The 20567-nt window shown below is 39.4% G+C and overlaps 1 protein-coding gene across 1 annotated transcript; it reads right to left on the reverse strand.

Annotated features, from left to right (window-relative positions):
• Positions 1–2746: 2746 nt before the first annotated feature.
• Positions 2747–12334, reverse strand: cd3e.S (CD3e molecule S homeolog). The gene is made up of 6 exons (XM_018227778.2): positions 12040–12334; positions 8933–8959; positions 8393–8596; positions 6520–6681; positions 4700–4743; positions 2747–3812 (listed from the first exon to the last, which is right to left on the reverse strand). Exons 1-6 carry the CDS (start codon positions 12086–12088, stop codon positions 3750–3752), a joined length of 549 nt encoding a protein of 182 aa, XP_018083267.1. The 5' UTR covers positions 12089–12334; the 3' UTR covers positions 2747–3749.
• Positions 12335–20567: the final 8233 nt, after the last annotated feature.

The raw sequence follows: 20567 nt of genomic DNA on the forward strand, positions 1-20567 counted from the left end.
CCTCCTCACACTGCGCATGGACATTAGGTCCCCCATTCTGGTGGTGCATACACAAGATTTTGGGTTGATACACAATTTGTATTAATAACAAATTGTCACAAAATGGCTCCTGCCTGTGTGCTGGTATTGTGTAATTTCAAGACTGAACGAAACAAAATTTAAACAATAAATATAGTGTAAGTAATGTTTATTTTGCACAACTAATATGATAAGAAAATAATTTGGAATCATTTCTTAAAGTGACTGGTCCCCTTTATGTTTTAACCGAGCTCCTGAATTACAAGGCAATATATTGGCCTTTCATAGGCTGCCCACACCAATATCCAAGGAAACAAACTAAATTTTATTGCTTGATGTAACATTACTAGTTGGATTGATGCTCTTGGGAAGATACAGCTTAAGCCTTTGTTGGCTTATTGTGACAAAAATCTAGTCATGCTGTGAGTCATTGATACGACAATCTGTTTATACTGGCTGTAATATTTATCATATACATATACAACTGGGAGCAAAAAATATTGGCACCTTAGAAATGTGATCTAAAAAGGGCACCAAATCTGCCAGAAAATGCTTTCGTTACTGGGGAACACCTATATGCCTTCCCTAACCCGACCCTCTTGAAAACAGTGCTGCTGATTCCAAAATTATTTTGCAGTAGACCCACTTATATAATAAATATTGCAATTTGTGAGTTTTTAGAAAAAAGTGCCAATATTTCCGGCCACAATAGTGTATGCAATTTTAGAACAGCAATCAGGGCCGGATTTATGTAAATGGCGTCCCAGGTCCAGCGCCTGGACGCTTTGATTGTGCGCCCTCTCGTGGCTGCACGGTCCTAGTGCCGGCCCCTGTGTGCACGCAAGTGCGCTATCCAGTATTGGAGCACCCAGCGATCCATTGGATGTGGCAGGGCGGCATACCGCCCCTAAAATTTTGCCGCCCTAGGCCTGAGCCTATGTGGTCTCGTCACAAGTCCGGGCCAGACAGCAATCCTTTATAAATGAGTAACAAAGTAGAGGATGCAAGCACAAACCGGGCCAGCTCCTTACATTTCAGTGTGCACACTAAGGGGCCGATTCACTAAGCTCGAGTGAAGGATTCGAATGAAAAATACTTCGAATTTCGAAGTATTTTTTGGGTACTTCGACCATCGAATGGGCTACTTCGACCTTCGACTACGACCTTCGATTCGAACGATTCGAACGAAAAATCGTTCGACTATTCGACCATTCGATAGTCGAAGTACTTTCCCTTTAAAAAAAACTTCGACCCCCTACTTCGGCAGATAAAACCTACCGAAGTCAATGTTAGCCTATGGGGAAGGTCCCCATAGGCTTGCTAAACTTTTTTTGATCGAAGGATTTTCCTTCGATCGTTGGATTAAAATCCTTCGAATCGTTCGATTCGAAGGATTTAATCGTTCGATCGAACGAAAAATCCTTCGATCGATCGAACGAACGTTTAGTGCTAAATCCTTCGACTTCGATATTCGAAGTCGAAGGATTTCAATTCGAGGGTCGAATTTCGAAGTATTTTTTACTTCGAAATTCGACCCTTAGTGAATCTGCCCCTAAGGGTCTCATTTATGATTTCCCAAGCTTTCATGCTCAGGCAATCATTACAGGAACTTTTGCATCTCAACAAATCAAATTATTGAAAGGTCTAAATGTTCTGATTATAAGCAAAGTGTGAAAATAGTAAAGAAATACCCATAAATAGAGCTCACCACTGCAGATATTAAATAATAATTAACAACTTTTATTCGTTTATCAAGAATGCATTTCAAATCACAACATAAATTAATCTGGGAAATATCCAAGACTGAAGCTGTAAAGTGCTAAGTCCATTTTTAGCACAATAAAATTAATATTATTCTAATCGAAAGATACCCAGAACTGTACGAGATAGGGTCTGTAGGTTTCTTCTTAAGTTGAATTTGTATGTACCGTTAGTTGGAATATATACATTTACTTATTAAATGCAACTTAAACAGATGTTTGTCTTACAGGGGTTGTTCACCTTCCAAACACTTTTTTTAAATTCAGTTGTTTTAAGATTGTTCCCCAGAAATAAAGACTTTTTCCAATTACTTTCCATAATTTTTTGTTTTTCTAAAATCCAAGTCTAAAGTTGAATGTTCCTGTCTCTGGTGTTTCAGTCTGGCAGCTCAGTAATTCAGGTGCAGACTCTGAACTGTTACAATTTTGCAACATTTAGTTGATACATTTCTCAGCAGCATCTCTGGAGTATTAGCAACTATTGTATCAATTCTAACAGCTGCCTGTTATGAAACTCAGAGATTCTGCTCAGCAGGGACAAAGATAATAAATGTATCAACTAAATGTATCCATTTAGAACAGTTTACAGGGTCGGCGACCCCCCCCCCTCCCAGAGCTGCTTCTAATATACACTTCAATATTAGAAAAACGGTCACACAATAATAGGATAGAAAGTCATTGGAAAAAGTCGTTATTTCTGGTGATCTATCTGAAAACAAGAGGTGAACATAGTATTAATTTTTACCTTTCTGTGCATATTTATCTTTACCTTTCTGTGCTCCACAGTAGACAACACATGCCAGAGGGGATCGGGGCAGGTGGTTTATTAAAGCTAAATGCTAATAAAGGCCAAGCAAAGCACAGTACATAACAGTAATAGCCTCTGTATGTAAGTATGAGTTGTATGTAAATCTCCATGTACTTAAGATGAGGTCATATAAGGGATCTATAAAGAGGCAAAATGATGCTTTTGTTCCTCAAGTCATTTTTATTGAAAATATAGTATCAACTTACAGACTAAAGTTGCCAAGAAAAAACAAGTTTTGGTTACTTGGAGAAGTTGAAATGGACAATCTTTAAGAAAGCATATTACAATATGAGTCCAGTAGGTACAGAAAGAGGTTGTAACATGCTGGCAGGACATGTACAGTGAACAATGGATCTAGAGCAGGTAGAACATCGTGATGAAGAACAGTAAGTCTGGGTTATAAATTCATGTATTTCCACCATGGACTGGCCTACAAACTTAGTTATGACACCTGAAAAGCACACAGCATTAATACACCAGAATGCATGTCCAGCAGAGGGCTAAAAGGCACTGAGAATAGGAGGGAGTAGGCAGAGGAAGACATTGGAGATAAGCACGGAGGAAACGGAAAAGGAGTTAGATGATGATAGGTGTACCTGGGAGGGTAATAAAAATGGAGGCACCAGAGGGAGGTGAAGGCAGGAGAGAGAGAGAGAAAGAAGGATTTGAAAAAGACAATAAGACAGATTTGAAAAAGGAGGAGACTAGATGAGAGACAGGGGAATTTATTGGAAGCAAGTATTACTGCACAGTATTTCCAAAATAAGATTTTTACGATAAGAAACTGACGCATGTGATGTAATAGAAACCCAAAAGTTTGCTCAGGGCTAGTAGCTAAGAAACAAACTGCAGGGATAAAGAATTCCAACAGCTAGAGCAGTATAACATACTAAACTAGATTATATTGTGTGGGGTAATTCCTGGTGTGTCGGACTTGCTACTTGGTTGTTCAGGTGCTGGGCATGATATTATATTAATATAAGTTTTATTTTCAGGGAATATCGTATTTACCAAATGCCAATCTTGGCTATAACCAGTGAAACCTATACCTACAGATAAGGTTAGGTTCTATTTGCCCACTAGATTGGTCATTATTAAATGCATTCATAGTTTCATCAATAAAGCATAAGGAAAACACAAATATCCAAGTAGACTACAACAATTCACTTTAAACGTGTTCCCGTTCCCAGTCCATCATACAAATCCCGTTGGCCCTTCCTGAGCACCTGTAGAGACAGAGGCACCAAGAGGTGATCATTGTTAGTATTTATAAATGATTCTCTATTTAGTGTGCTTTTATCTAAACATATTTGTCAAAATCTGTCTTGCTAGCTAGGCATGTATAATCAAAATAGGATTTTTATTTGAAATACTGTATTTTAGAGAAAATTACTCAATACATTAAATGTAGAAATAAAATTGGAACTGTTGCTACCAATTTCAATTTCAGAGACACAAACAGATCACACTTGAGTGACACTCTTCCCCTTGGTAATACACGGAGCAGGGCCACATACACCGGCACACAGTACAAAAAGATACTTTGTCTACATACCCGAGTCCTCTGCCCAAAAAAATTTATTCTTTTGCATAATTAAAGAGAATATTCTAAGCAGCTCTACATTAAGAGGGTTATTTATCAAAGTCCGAATTTATCTCAATATTTTCTGCTACAAACTCCGATCAAATCCGTTTATTTATTATTACATTTTCTCGATAAATTGCTTTGCTGGAAAAAAAATCTTATTCTAACGATTTTTCCGTTTTTTTCATCCAGCGCACATCAAAAAATCATTGGGACTTCTCCCATTGACTTATTTTCAGACTTTTACATCCTTGGGGTTTAATAAATTCTGAAAAATTTGTGATTTTTTAAAAGTCTGATTTTATTAAAAAAAAAAAAAACGCTTTTTGCAGTCGGAGTTTAGTAAATAACCCCCTATACATTAGTTTTCAGTAACGTTCAGTTGTATTTGCAATTGAAAGCAGTTTCCCTTTCTTTTCTCTAGGCCAATGTAAGAAGAATGCTGCAGAATAAGTAGGCATTCCACGGACACAGAATAAGAAGCTCTTGTTTAACACAACTGTGTGCCTCTTTTGCACCACCTCTCACCTCATAGTCAGGATTTGGGACAGGTGGGGGCTTTTCTTGCTTTCCTGTAAAGATGTAGAAAGACAAATGAATCTCCAAATTCCCACAACGAATACATCATATTAATTTACTCAAAGTTGGTTGTTCACATTTACCGACCAGATTAGTCAATTCTATATTAGCACATGTTGACAGTCTCAGTACTGACCAGTCGTGAATTCTTAACACATTACTTGCATGGTATTTCTTCATGAGCAAAACAGGAGTCTATCTATATAAACAAAACTCTTTAAGGCAGAACTAAAGCTTAACAAAGTAGTTGGGCAGAAATGTTGTACATTGTTTTCAGAGAGATTGTACTAGCCCAGGGCCCCCACAGCTGCTCTTTAGCACTGAAGATAAATTATGGCTTAGTAGCTCTCCTTCTTCTTTTGTGTTGATTTACAGCACCTGCTCTGTGTTGCTGTCAGTTACCTGAGCTGAAGTTATAAAATAAAAAAAGTAACAATACAAGTCTGTTTAGTAATTAATTCTGATTCTCATAACGAAAAAATTTAGAAACCTGTTTAAATTGCATCACAATTTAATAATCAGCTGTAGAGAAAGTACCTGTGCGGCGGGGACGCCCGCCGCATGGTCCTTAAGCGCCAGAGCCATGTTGTTTCTAGGGCATGCGCAGCGCCTGCGCGCCTCTTAAAGGCGCAGGCATGCTGGCGTGTTTGCGCCAGCACAGTTTGACTCACGTTTTGGCGCAAAATTTGAATGCTATTTAAGGCCCATTCATTGTACAGCCCTTTGCCCGTGATAGAACTTAGCTCTTGTGGTTTCCTGAGCCTTGTGTGTCTGTCTTTGAATTCTGATCTGATTATCTGTGTTTGACCCAGCCTGCTTCTTGACTATCCGACAATCTGTATCCTGACCTTTGCCTGCCTACGACAACTCTTCTGCTTAACCCTTTGTTTGATCACCCGGTTTGACCCTTTGCCTGTTTGACGATTCTGATATCCGCCTACCTCGACCCAGCCTGTCTGACCATCCTTGTGCCTAATCCTTTAGTACCGTGACCTTTGGCCTAACTGACTCTAACAACAGTCGTGCCCCTTTGCCTGCCAGAACTCCTCGCCTTGCTCCTCTCGAAAAGTCCAGGTGGCATCTGAGTACGCTGAGAGCTCCTCCCGAAGCCAAATACGGTCACACTACTGGTGAAGCCGAGCCGAGACCAGGGAGCTTGGCACTAGTTCTGGTTTAGGGTGCCGACCGTGACATCAGCCCTGTAAACTCAGCTTCTATGTCATGCAAACCTCATAGGAAAGGCTAAAATTAAGCGTTATCAGAAAGGTCTATATAATTACACCAGTAAACCTTTAAAGTAATGCTGCTCTCAGTCCTCTGTCAAAAGAAACACAGCATTTCTTTCCTTCTATTGTGTACACATGGGCTTCTGTATCAGACTTCCTGTATTCAGCATAAACCTCCAGGGCTAGGGCTTGAGCATGCTCAGTTTGCTCCTCTCTCCCTCCCTTTTCCCCCCTCCCCTCCCTGCTGTAATCTGAGTGGACAGACTCAGGCAGGAAGTGATGTCACCCCAAGCTAATATGGCCGATGCTATCCTCCTTATGGGGGGGGTCATATCACTCCAACTGGAAAAAGAGTAGTAAAGAGTACTGAAGTTTATCAGAACACAAGTCCCTTGAATGGGACACCTGGGAAACTGACAATATGTCTAGCCCCATGTCAGATTTCGAAATTAAATATAACAAAAAATCAGTTTACTATTTTGAAAAACAGATTTCCATACAGAAGTCTGTTTTCCCACAACAGTATCCCTTTAATTTTCCTACCTTTAGCTCGGGCTCCGTTAGACATTCCTCCCTCTCGTAGATGCCCAGTTTGTTTTCTGCATCCAAAATAGATGACAAAAGCCACTCCCAGAGTAACCATGCAGTCCCCAATCAGTATTCCAGCCACTAGAGGAATGGAGACCTCTCTGCAATTGTCACACACTAAAGAAAACAAAAGGACCTAGGTGAAATCCTCTTTATTAAACTGACCATGCATTCAATTTCTGTATACTGCTACAAAAACCTACATTCTCTGGAGGCAAAGAGGAAGTAATAAAATGGAATCCTTTAAAGGAGAACTAAAGCTTAATTAAAGAAGTAGGCTAAACATTTTGTACAATATGTTTTAGGATTCTGCACCAGCCCAAGGCAACCACATTCATTTAGCAGGGAAGACATGTGTCTCCAAAGATGCTCCTGTAGCTCCCGATTTTCTTTTCTGCTGATTCACTGCACATGCTCTGTGCTGCTGTCACTGACTGAGCTTAGGGACCCACTCACAATATACAGTACACATAGAATATAAATGTCACAGTATAAGGCTGATTAGTAATTAATACAGATAATTACTACATGGCAGCACAGAAAACAGTGCAATTAGCATCAGAATTTAATAATCAGCCTCAGCTTATATGACAGGTCAACCTCATTTTCTGCTTGATAAATTACAGCTTCTCAACAGCTGCTCAGAGCCCACTGAGCATGTGATTGTCGCAGACACTTTTTTAGGGGTTATCTCTCTTTTAACATGTCTTATTACATTGTATAGAAGTCTGTAAGATCTTAGGAGGACTAGATGGTAGAATAAATTATATTAGCTGCCTATTTTTATATGAATACATAAAGATAGTACAGAACAATGTGAACAATATGTGTGGTAACAATACTATCATGTAAAAATAATACAAATACTATATAAAATATGCAGTATGCAGGGCCAGAACTAGGGAGAAGCAGACAAGGCCTTTGTTGGGACACTGGGGAGGAGGCAGAACTACAACTATAAACGTACAAGACAGAGAGGTCTGTGCAAGATAGGTCTCTCTGTATATATATATGGGCTGAACTTGGTCTTTCTTTCTCAATCCGAATTAACTATAAAGCAATGTAAGAAATGGGCAAGTAGGAGCATATGTCATGGTAGAGATAAAACGGTTAATAGAGGCAGCTGGTTTGCCTAGTTCCAGGCAATGCGTGATCAAGCACCTGCATGGGAACATTGTTATGTTTATGAGTAAACATTTAGGGGTTTATTTATTAAAGTCTGATTTTTTTCTGGTCAAACTTTTATAGGGAAAACCACAATTTTTTCGGAGAAAAAAAAAAAACCTCGACTTTTTATCGTGATTTATTGAACCCAGATGAAATGAAAGATCCAAGTAAAAAGTACTGCCGAATTCATGTAGAAGTCAATGGCAGATGTCCCTGCACTGGGTTTCATTTAATAATCCAAAGATTTTGTGGTTACAGGCGTCAAATCCAAAAAAAAGTTGCAGTTTTTATTGACAAATCCGAAAAATTCAGAGGCTTTTGGATTTTTTTCACGATTTTATTAAGTTTTTTTTCATAAAAGTTTCTGAAAAATGTATTGATAAATAGGGAGAAAGTCCATGCGGATTTGGTTGGAGCAGTGTCCATAAAATAGTAAGAAATTTTCAGATTTTGATTAATAACCCCCTAAATGTGGGGTAATACAGTAACATGGAAATAACTGTAGTTACTTGATCAATACCATGTATATACCATACCATGTATATGTGAAACTGTTTTCATTGTTTTTTCCCTTTTTTTCCTATGTATTTTGTTTTTAACTTTATCTCAAGAATTTGTTAAATAGTCTGAATACACACATCTGCTTTCACTATGTACCTACCGTAGGCCTTTAGGTATAGGTAAACTGAGGACTCAGATTCCTTCTCACACTTGTACATCCCATTGTTTTCATCAGAAAAATCTGTAAATTGAAATTCGCCTTCCTTTGTCAATTCTTTGTTTGCCTTTATATCCATAATTGTCGCTTTTCCCACAGGGCAAGTGATTGTAACTGTTTTGCCTGAAATACTAACCTGGACTTTATCTGTATATTAAAGAAATGGTGAAAAGATGAGTTTGGATGCAAGATAATAAAAGGACAGAAATAGAAGGGAATGGGGTATGTCACAAAATACAAAGGCACAGACAATAGGGGATATTTACAACATGTAAGGCAGTGTACAAAATAGCCACAATCTATCCTGTTTAATAATTAAGCAAACATTCGAGTTTTTTTAAATTGTGAGTTTATTCTAAGTAGAAAACCTCACAAATTTTGATAAATACTGTAGACCTCTAAAAGTCCATATACATAGAAATATGCTTTGATTTCCAATTGCCAAATCTCTACCCCAAAAAAGTTATACTGAGGATCACGTACCTTCTGTCTCAGCAGACAATAATAATCCTAAAATTCAAGAAGGGATATGTTAATGTACTGTATATTCACTCACTTATTCATATATATATAGTCCATATACACAGAATTATGATTTAAAGTCTGATTGTCACATGCTTACCCTGATACCCCTTTCCTGTGGCCAGGTTTAACTGGAAAGTATTCTTAATGGGGTTATTCCCCCATGCCTTGTGTAAATCTAGAGTGTTAGCCGAAACGTCAGTTCTTTTCAATAAATAACCTTTTCACTGAGATATGAGCGTGCCGACATTGTTGTTTGATTATTCTATATTTTATGACTGCACCCAGGCACTTCGATTTTTTTTGTAACGTGAGTGCCAGTTTTTTTGGCTTATTCATAGAATATTTTAGCTATAAGAGTTTATACAATTTTGTTTTTTCGAAAGGGCAAAGATTTGCTTTTGATAGGAAGATTGAGCCTGCTAGGAAAGTGCCAATATGTGGGACATGGGCATAAACTTTTTTTTTGGTTCAAGTGAGATTTATTGAGAGAGAAAAAAAAAAAATAAACAGAATAGTTGTACAAACATTATCACAGTTCAGTGCACATACAAAAGGGAACATTACCCAATACGCAGATTGGGTTTAGATAACCTGCAATCTCAGAATCTTGACCAAATAGATACATACATGACACTCATAAGCATTGTACCTCAACTTACAGAAGAACCATAATAATTTTCGCTAGGAAAGGGATCCACTGAACACTGTAAACTCACATGGTTATGGACAGCAAAGACATAAACAAACTGCATTTCCCTGAAATGAACTGCATCCTATGATTTGACCTTAAGGCTGTTCGTATCTGAAAAAGTTGTGCGCTATCTTGTAGCGTAGGATAAGTGGGCTGTAACCTAATCAAGCGTTAGGTAATTACTACCGGCTCCCTAGGCGTAATCAGACATGTTCCAGGATCCAAAGCTGCCAAATAGCGATGTTAGCCTTAGTAGAACCCTTTCTCTTAGCAATCAAATCCTCCACTTTTTGTAAGTCCTGAACCGACTTCAACCACAGCTGATAGGAAGGAGGGTCTGGGGCTTTCCAGTGCTGGGCTATGATTTTACGTGCTAAGAATAGTAATTTGTGAACCATAGTGTGGGCTGGGTTCGTTAGAGGAGTTGGGGGGTCCATACCTAGTAAATACCACTTAGGATCCAATGGTATCTCAAACCCTAGCATCCTAGTGATACGGCTCTGAATCGCTACCCAGAAGGGTACAATTTCCGAGCAAGCCCAGAAAGTGTGTAGAATCGTGCCCTCGGCCGCACCACATCTCAAGCAAGCTGGCGAGATCTCTGGATTGATTTTATGTAGTACTGTTCTTGAGTAATAGGCCCTATGCACAAAGTGACATGGGCATAAACTTACTTCCTTTATGTTCTGCTATTCAAGTGACACAGTGGTGAAGATCTATCAGTGGTATAGAATCTTATACCAAATACAAAAAACTGGACAGCACTCTGGTTAAAACGGTTTTATTGTAGCAGACTATGGATAGGATACACCTAACGCGTTTCGGAAATGGAATGGTATATGTGACAGTGGGGATGCTAATGACTGGCCTTAGGAGCCTTAGGAGCTGCTTCCTACTAAAGATGAGCTTGGAGCGGTCTTTCCTTGTTTGTTTAGTGGTGTAGAATCTGTTCCATTACCCCCAAAAGTAGGTTCAACCTGCAAATTGGTGCAGTATGCTTCTGCACAAGAACACAAGTAGGCAAGTGCTATGTGTATAGTGTTTATTTTGGGAATTTGAGCTGTGTTTAATTCTAGAAATGAGACAATGTAATGCTGCAAGCTATGGGACTACCATGTTAAAGGACAATACATACATTTATCAAGGCGGTAAGGTATTATGAACTGTAAGTTCTACTCTATCATCACATGACACTTAATCTCTGTATAGCTTTACAATTTTTTTATTTAAGTTTTTCGCTTTTTGCAATACAAGTAAAATTGTTCTGCACTTTTACAGATAATACACAAGTGTCAAATAAAGCATTTATATAAAGGAGAAAACAAGTACAAAACGACTGTTGTACTTCGTGTACATATGCATTTCAAAAATAAGAAACTTACAATAAAAAGTTTTATTTTTTTCGCTTAACTATATATTTACATTTTTTTATTGCAATGTTTTTGTTTTCTGCAATTTTCATTAGTATAGGTATAGGATCCCTTATCCGGAAACCCGATATCCAGAAAGTTCCGAATTACGGAATGGCTGTCTCCCATAGACTCCATTTTATCCAAATAATACAAATTTTTAAAAACGATTTCCTTTTTCTCTGTAATAATAAAACAGTAGCTTGTACTTGATCCAAACTAAGATATCATTAATGCTTATTGGGAGCAAAACCAGTCTATTGGGTTTATTTAATGTTTAAATTAATTTCTAGTAGACTTCAGGCATGAAGACCTAAATTACGGAAAGATCAGTTATCCGGCAAACCCCAGGTCCCAAGCATTCTGGATAACGGGTCCTATACCTGTATAATGTTTGCTCTCACTGTTTTTATTTTCTACACTATAAGATTGTACAGCAATAAATGTATACATACATACAAAGTATCATTGCCAGGTGCACACAGCTCTTGGGGCACCTGGTGCATGGTGGACAAAAAGCATGCAATTATAGAGAGACAGATAAACACATAAGTGGGACATTGGAGTCCCCTCACACACACCGACTTTGTACAATTTTCATGAGGCTCAAGGACAGAGTGTGAGAGGATGCAAAGACCTTTTGGCCGGCACTGGCCTGGTATAAAGTAAAACGCTCCTGTGAGTACTTAGCTCAACATGCAATTAGGTTGCAATTAGGTTTATGGTCGAGCAAAGGAGTCATTTTACCTTAGCTGTAGCATCATTAGATGCAAGTTTAAAAACAGAGCATACCCTAGACTTCCTATTGTGCCAGAAGCCATCTTCTTTATTGGACTCTGTATGAAACACTTGCACTGTAAGCGGTAAATCGTTTTGCTATACCTATGCTGTATGTTACGCATGTTTAATATGTATGTAAATTATGTATATATAGGCAGCAGGGCTCTCCATTCCTTCACACTCACCAGCATGCAGCATGAAGGTCAATAGGCATGTCAGGATCCATTGCTTCATCTCCAAAACAGCACAGTTCTTTCTCCCTTTACTTCTGTTACCTCTGTTTAATGCCTTTCTGCTTCTTTTTCTTTTTGACTAATTTTTATTTTATAATTACTTTCGTTTGTCAGTCATCTCTCACGAATGTCCTTTTTTCTTTCTCTCCGTTGGTTAATCTACCTTCCAATTGCTTTTTTTTCTCTTGCTGCAGTTTGTCTCTATTGAAGTCACACTATGTATGACACCTGTTCATGTCTCTGCGCGCACATGCTGAAAACCAGATGTACAGAGGCATAGCCGCATTTGCGACCACACAGATTTTCCGGCCTGATTGAGAAAGAAAAAGGCTTTCTTTCCGGAAACTAAGCAATTGCATTTTCACAAAAAATAGAATCTGTATTAAGTATGCATAATTATGTGCATCAAGTGGAAATATTATGGTAAAATAATTATAAACTAAACATACAACAGCATGTTGTGACTGGTAACAATCTGAAATCATTAGATGAGCACATTGTTCCCTCAGTTCTAGTAGTGTTCCACTAACTAAGGGAGTGGATGAGTGAGGACATCTGCTAACCCCAGAGTGAGGCATAAATATGTCAGATGGATAGAAGAGCAATTAAACACTGTGCTAGAAGTTGCTCGCTGTTCTGTAAAATGTGAAGCACCTCATTGAAAGCCTTTATTTGGACAGTCATAACTCACATCTGAATTATGCCACTGTGCAAATATATCCCTATTTGTTAGGGATGCACCGAATCCAATAGTTTGGATTCGCCTGAACCCGCAAATCCTTTGGAAAGATTCAGCTGAATACCGAACCGAATCCGAATCCTAATTTGCAAATTAGCCTAGGGCACCAAGTCAGCTTGCCTTGGCCCTGGCTTAAGGTCAGGTGTTAGTTAAGGCTTTATGGGTTAGGTTTGGGTGTAGGTTAAATTTTTCCTGACCTGCACATAAGAAGGGGGGTCTCTGACTCATTCGGTTGATATATTTCTTATCTTATCAAGTATCTCGCCGTTGAGCAGAATTCAAGGCAGCTTGAAAACAACTGAACTAACAAAGTGTTTGAAAGGTCAACAACCCCTTTTTCAAGAACATGGCACCTCACGCCGCCTACAGCAGACTTGTATTGCAATTGCCGGCGAGAGCTTGTGTCTAAGCAACTATTGCCTGAAAGGTGCTGGCACGAATTCTTGCAGGCAATGCCAATGCAAATCTATTGGAAGTTGTTTTATGTGAACTGACACTGTTTTGAGGCTACTAAAAAACATTATGCTCAAAATGGCAAAAAGCCCCTGTGTACCATTACCCTTTTATTTTATCTAGCTACTATAACAGTGCTGCTGTATCAGCTTGCATTGTCAGCCATTAAGTTAGTGCAAATAAATGCAAAGTTGGGCACTGTGTTTAATAATTATCACGGCTTGCAAGTATACTACAGTATAAAGTAATTTGTTTGTCTTACAATAGTTTCCTTATCCACTCCCTTTTGTTCTGCTATTGTCCTAAAATCCCATTCCAGAGTATAAGGGGGCTAGGGGGATGTGAAATCACAGCTGAAATGGTGCGGTGGCACTTTAAGTGAATTTGTCGTTCTTACAACATTTTTACAATTTGGCGACCTGCAAGAACTGTGTACTTATTGACACTTTTGTGAATTCCCCCCAAGTGTTTTCTCTGCTGGTGTATCTTTGCCAGTGGAGAAAAGGCCAATCTGCTTCCATCTGTCCTTTGTTGTGTATGTAATGGCAGAGGTGCTGTGCCAATGAAGTGAGTTAAGTATCAAGTTGCCAGGGCAGAAAAAGCAGCTTCTGGTAAGAGCCACATTTCCGTATTTTTAACTGGAAATTTGGCTCTTCTAGTGCAGAGAACACTATTACACTCTTCGAACTAGTGATGCAGCCCCCCTGGACCACCTTCTCTGCAGGAAAGTAAGCTCTGGGTGGTGGCATTTCAGGAACTGCATCAGGGAGGCACCATATTCATAATTGCCCCTGTGCAGGCACATTCTAGTGTTTCCACACTGAATTTCCAACCCCCGTGTTTGGCTGACAGGTAGATGCCTTCCGCCCTTATTCCTCTGCCTTCCGCCCTCGCTCACCACTTTAGAAACTTATGGATAAGACTGTAGGCTGAAAAGAAAGATCTGAGGGGGGAGTGCTGAGCAGCGAGGGCAGAGGGTGGAAGGAAGAGGAATAGAAGGCAGAGGACTGAGGGCGGAGGATTGAGGGCAGAGGGCGGAAGGTTGAGGGCAGAAGGCTGAGGGCGGAGTTCGTATGTACTGACGGCTGAGAAGGGAAGGTAGTAGACAGAGGTGTGATTACAGATTTGGACGATGGGTGACGGCAAAAGCAACCGATGCACCATTCCAAAGGCATAGGACATCGTATGCAGTACAGGTATTTTGCTTGCAGAATGTCCTGAAATGCGTTCCGTATGCTTGTGTGGGGTGGAGTTTCCCTTTAGATCCAAATTTCAGTTATGTGTATATGGTTCTGATCTGGCAGTTTTTGGAGAGAGTTCACTGAACAGTAAACCTGTACTACTGGAACTGCTCCCACCACCCAGCCTGTGCAGGAAGCTGATAAATAATTGAAGGAATAATGCAGCCGCATAATGACTCTCTTTTGGAACCATTTAATTCTTTAGTCAAGTTGTAAGTGCTTGTGCAAGCGTATGTCAGGTGGTGTTTGCCTGGCTGCTGTAACTGCTGTAGTTTTACCTGTCACATGATAGTCTCTTGGCAGGCACTTGTATATATGCATTCCTAATAGAAGTCAATGGGGTGACTTAAGCATTTTGGTTCTGCTCATGTTCTGATGTCCTATCAGTGTCCTGGTAGCTTTTGGCATATCAGAGGTTCAAGTGAATAAACCCTTTAATATATTATTATTGATTATAAGTTCAGTGCATTAGCTATGCATCTTGGCTCTTTCACTTTTTGGCAAAGGGAACATGGAACATTTTTGTCACTAGTGCCAGAGAAAAAAAATGCCACTGTACACTTATCACTATTCTTAACACTATTTAATAAATAGGGCCCTGGCCGGTGCTTATAGAATAGGGACAGGCAGACCCCAGTGCAAAAATACTAAATGTTGTTGTGTAGAGGTCTGCCTATCACTGCTCTGTGTGCATTGTGCATTTAACATAATTAGGAGTGCTGACAGACTTTGTTTTGACTGCCGCTCCACTGTACAGCAGTGGTGGTCTAAATGCTGTGTGCGCCAGGAATTCCAAGCAGCAGTGCAGTGTTTACATATCTAGAAAGTAAGTTAGGGCTTCTGTTGTTTGCCTGGAAGGAAACTGTTTTATAATAAAGAAAACAAAACCAATATACAATGAATAAAACATAGTTGTCAGATTTTTCTTGCTAAGGTTTTCCACAGTTCCCCCACTGGACCACCAAATTAAAGTATGAATAGGACTAGAGGCTGAAGAAAGACAACAATGTAGTTCAATGTGTTAAAATCAAAGGGTGTCAAATACACTTTAGGAAGACTAAAGGTAAGTTGTCCATAATGGATATAAAATCTGTGACCTGTGTGATTTTAGATTTAAACCAACCAAATAAAAAAATGGGATTTCTTCCACTGTGAAGATAACCAGTTGTCTCTGAAGAAGTTGTTTTCAAAGAAACACGTCAAATGAGTATAACGTCACTTACAGATGATAGTGGAAGGAATGCTTGTGGGAAGATAGGAATGACATCTCTTTGCCTAAGCGACCACTTTTTAGCACTCATTCCACACCTTTCTTATACCATACCTCCCAACTGTCCCCGCTTTGACAGGACAGTCCCTCTGCTCAACCTGCAGTCCTGGATTTGTACTGAAATGTCCCGACTTTCTCTTTGATTTCCTGCACTGAACAGATTTGTCCCTCATTCTGTTTCCAAAATGTTGTACCATCTGTTATCGGAAAACGGTTATCCAGAAAGTTCTGATTTATGGGAAGGTCATCTGCCATAGACCCCATCCTAAGGAAATAATGCTAATTTTTAAAAATGATTTCCTTCTTCTCTATTTAATAAAACAATACATTGTACTTAATGTTTACTAAGCTGCATGAATCCATATTGGCGTCAAACCAGTCCTATTGGGTTTACTTAATGTTTAAATGTTTAAAACATTAAAACATAATGTTAAAATGTTTAGCAGACCAAAGGTATGGTAATCCAAGTTAGAGAAAGATCCCTTATCTGGAAAAGCCCAGGTCCCAAGCATTCTGAATAATATATATCATACCTGTATATATTTGTTGGATGGGTTCAGTTTATGGGCAATGCCCTAGCTTTCTAATTCTAATTATGTCTATAGAGGAAGAAATTCCCCTTTTTTAAGTGATTGATATGCTTCCCAAGTTTGTTTGGGAGCCAAAGAAGAACTCTCTGTTAGATCGTGTTGTTGCGCAAAAAGGGACACATTGCACCACTTTATATAAATTTAAAGGCACATTGTTCACAGATCTCAAATCCTGTATGGATAATTTAGGCTTCCTTAGAATTGTTTGATAAATTTGTTTTCTTCTTTAGCCTCTGGCGTCGGTCATTTATATTTAAAGGAATATATGAAATGTGCCTTAGACGTAAAAAGTAATGACACATTTTGCAGCAGTAAAGTTAAACCATTTCTTTCTAAAACAACATTGCTCATTGCTTTGAAGAAAAAGTAACTGAACATATTAAAGAACAAGAAACTACAGAAACATCACTACTAGCGCTCATTCATTGAGGCTTGAAAGTGCCGAAAAAGCTAGTGCCATGAGTGGCACCTATTCCTGTTCCACCTAATTGGAGACAGAAGTTGTGGTACTTATCACATGCTAAAAAGTGACTTTACCAGCACAAGTGAATGGGAGTTGGCAGTGGTGGTTTCCTGATGCCCGTAAATGCTACTAGTACCCATAAAAATGTTTTGTACCATTGTTCGTCTCTTCTGCTCCACATCTGAATATGAACCACAAACTAACCAACATGGTTCATCGACAGATGGAATTTTCTAACCTGCCTGACTCCAGAACCGACGATATCCATAGTAATTTGATAGAAAAGTTGGGCCATCCATATGCCTATAATCTCACAAAAGCATTTGAACACAGTTGACTGAACTATAGTTCTATATTATTATGTACAGTTAAATTACATAATATTCAGATTTAGTTTGTCTAAATGCAAATGTTTGTCAGAAGTGAATCTTGTGAACTCGGTAGAGTTTAATAGTAAGGTTTGTGCAAATGCCAGAAAAAATAAATATATAAGTTGGTACTACTTCAAAATGTTTAATAATGCAAAAACTTAGTAAATCTTGGAGGGTATACTCACAATTCACCCCAGTCCAAGGGTGCAGGTCCAAGACAACATTTCAAAACAGAGATGTGAGTACCTCCAACAATAATAAGTCAATCAGTTAAAAAATGTAAAAATGTATTAGGACATAAGAGACAAGACCTAACACGTTTGGTGCCTGCTGGGGCACTCGGTAGAGTTTCCCTAGTTTAGTGTTACAGGATCGAATCATACATGAAACATACAGTACGCAGTTTAAAGTTGCCCAAAGTAGTGGCACCTAGTGATGGGCGAAGTTGCGAAACGGCGAAAAATTTGCGAAACGGCGCCTGTTTTTTTTTACGCCGGCGTCCGTTTTTCGGAAATTTTTTCACTGGCGGCGAATCGCGCAAATTTGCCACGAATTCACGACTGCCGAATAAATTCGCCCATCACTAGTGGCACCATGTATGTTTCCCCAGAGGCAATTCGCATGATAGCCATTGAGAAAGCATATAGCATGTGCCATTACCCTAAGTGCAGTCAACAAAACCTCCCGTCAGCAACAGCACTTAAGCCAGACACTAAACAATTAACATTATTCAGAAATTGAGAATTTCCTCTGGTTGTGAGTCTGGAATATTTATACCATGGCTAAAGGCAAACTTGACTGTTGTCATGCCATTTGCCCAAATACCTTTTCAACAAGAAATCAATACAATTTAGTGCAAAATTCCTCAGTATCACATATTCGCATTAGACTCTCTGCAGGAGCTAAACTGGAGACGACTGGTGGTGTCTCCTGGACATACTTTCATGTTTAACCGCATTCAAACAGATCATCTGATTTCTGATATGTCACTTCCATGTCAGCAGATAAAACTTCACATTCATGTTAATATGTCCCTATTTGCTTCGTGATATTGTACATCCTCTACTAGACACACCTTGGATCTGTATTGACAAATACTAACTGTAACTATTTAGAGTCTAGATGCTTATGATAATGTTATAAATCCGTCTTGTTGAGCATAACTGTGTATCCTTAACTTAGGCAGGAGCAGCATGGGCCTACACTTTTGGGAATGTTCCATATGATCAAACTGTGACCTGATGCATCAGATTACCATTAAATAATAGGATGCACTTAGATATAACACTTTTAAAGGGGTTGTTCACCTGTGAGTTAACTTTAAGCATGATGTAGAGAATGATATTATTAGACAATTTCCAATGGGCTTTCATTTTCTATTATTTGTGTTGATCCAACGCGACACGACTGCGTCTGCATCCGACAGTTGTGTCGCGTCAGATCAATGCTGCAACACCATCCGACAATGCATTCGCTTACCTTATTTCCGTCGCATGTGTTTTGACGCCTGTGTTTTTGTGCATCACGTCGGATCGCACAGAAAATGCCTGTGTAGTCCTACCCTAAGGCTTGTGACACAAGGACAGGTTTGGGGAAATTTAGTCGCCTGGAGACTAATTGCCTCTTCTTCTGGGCGACAATCTCCCCGAACTGCCTTTGCGTGTCTTCCCACCAGCTATAATGAAAAGTCACCTGCGCTAAAGCACATTCCTCACAAGGAAACTTCAGGCGACTTCGGAAAACGAAGCACCGCGTGTCCTTTATTTCAGGACTCTTTACTGCTGTACTGCAAGTTGGAGTGATATCACCACCTCCCTTCCCCCCCAGCAGCCTAACAACAGAACAATGGGAAGGTAACCAGATAGCAGCTCCCTAACAGCACTGCCTGGTAGAGCTAAGAACAGCACTCAGTAGTAAAATCCAGGTCCCACTGAGACACGTTCAGTTACATTGGAGAAACAACAGCTTGCCAGAAAGCAGTTCCATGCTACAGTGCTGGTTCTTTCTGAAAGCACATGACCAGGCAAAATGACTTTAGATGGCTGCCTACACACCAATATTACAACTAAACTAAAAATAATACACTTGCTGGTTCAGGAATGAAATCTTATATTGTAGAGTGAATTATTTGCAGTGTAAACAGTGTAATTTAGAAATACAAACTACATCCTAAAAAGGCTTTTAATGTTAATGCCACACGCGGCTGAAAACTGGCTTGCTGAAATCCGCAGGCCAAGAATCAGCCACTGCGTTGGCATTAGCACCCTGTTCTGCCTGCACCCAGAACAACTGTGTCAGCCAGAATGCAAAATCGTTTTTGTGCTGAAATTAGCTGCAGCTGACACAGTTGTTCTGGGTGCAGGCAGGACAGGATGGTAATGCCAGCATATGAGTATTGCAGCCATGGATAATGCCATGCTGAACTCCACTACCTGCAGTACATGGGAATGGGCCAGCAGGGCCTGATATAAAAATATTGCACCAAGGCTTCTTGCACCCCCATCCCCGCTGGGACACTAACCCCCTTCGCTCTCCCCTCTTACTTTCTTCTGTCCGTTGGGGACTGGATTGGCGGAGATTCAAACTACTGTGAAAATCGCCCTTCCAGTCGCTAGTTTAGATGCCTTTAGATGGACTAGGTGACATAACAAAAGAACTAGCACACTTATCAGCTGCTAGTATGACTTTACTCAAGCCTTTTGAATTTACTCCAGAGGGAACACATTACATTGAAACTAGACATTTGCTTTCATTGTTCTAAATGCAGTAGCATAATAAAGTCTAATACCATGGTTAACTTCTATCTACTATAAAACAATTTTATTGCTGTGCCTGCGTAGACCTATAAATGACACTAAGGTTTATAGGAATACCTTTAGGTGTATATGTAATAGACTGAAGACTAAAAAAATCTTCTAACCCTTCTAACTCTTTCCCTGTAGATCTTTTATTACCATAAAAATGCATATCCTCCACTTGATGAACGTTTTCAGGGCCGTGCAGTGTGGTATGGAAACATTATGCGCAATGATGCATCCATAGTAATCAGAAACATCCAGCCTATGGATAATGGAACATACCTGTGTCAGGTTAAGAATCCTCCAGATGTACATGTGGAAATGGGTGAAATCCAGATCAGAGTGGTTAACAAAGGTATGTACAGGTATAGGATCCGTTATCCGGAAACCCGTTATCCAGAAAGTTCAGAATTACGGAAAGGCCATCTCCCATAGACTCCATTATAATCAAATAATACAAATTTTTAAAAATGATTTCCTTTTTCTCTGTAATAATAAAACAGTACTTTGTACTTGATCCCAGCTAAGATTTATAAGAATTAATCCTTATTAGAA

Source organism: Xenopus laevis, chromosome 7S (assembly GCF_017654675.1).
Source record: "Xenopus laevis strain J_2021 chromosome 7S, Xenopus_laevis_v10.1, whole genome shotgun sequence".
In the NCBI taxonomy this organism is placed as follows: Eukaryota; Metazoa; Chordata; class Amphibia; order Anura; family Pipidae; genus Xenopus; species Xenopus laevis.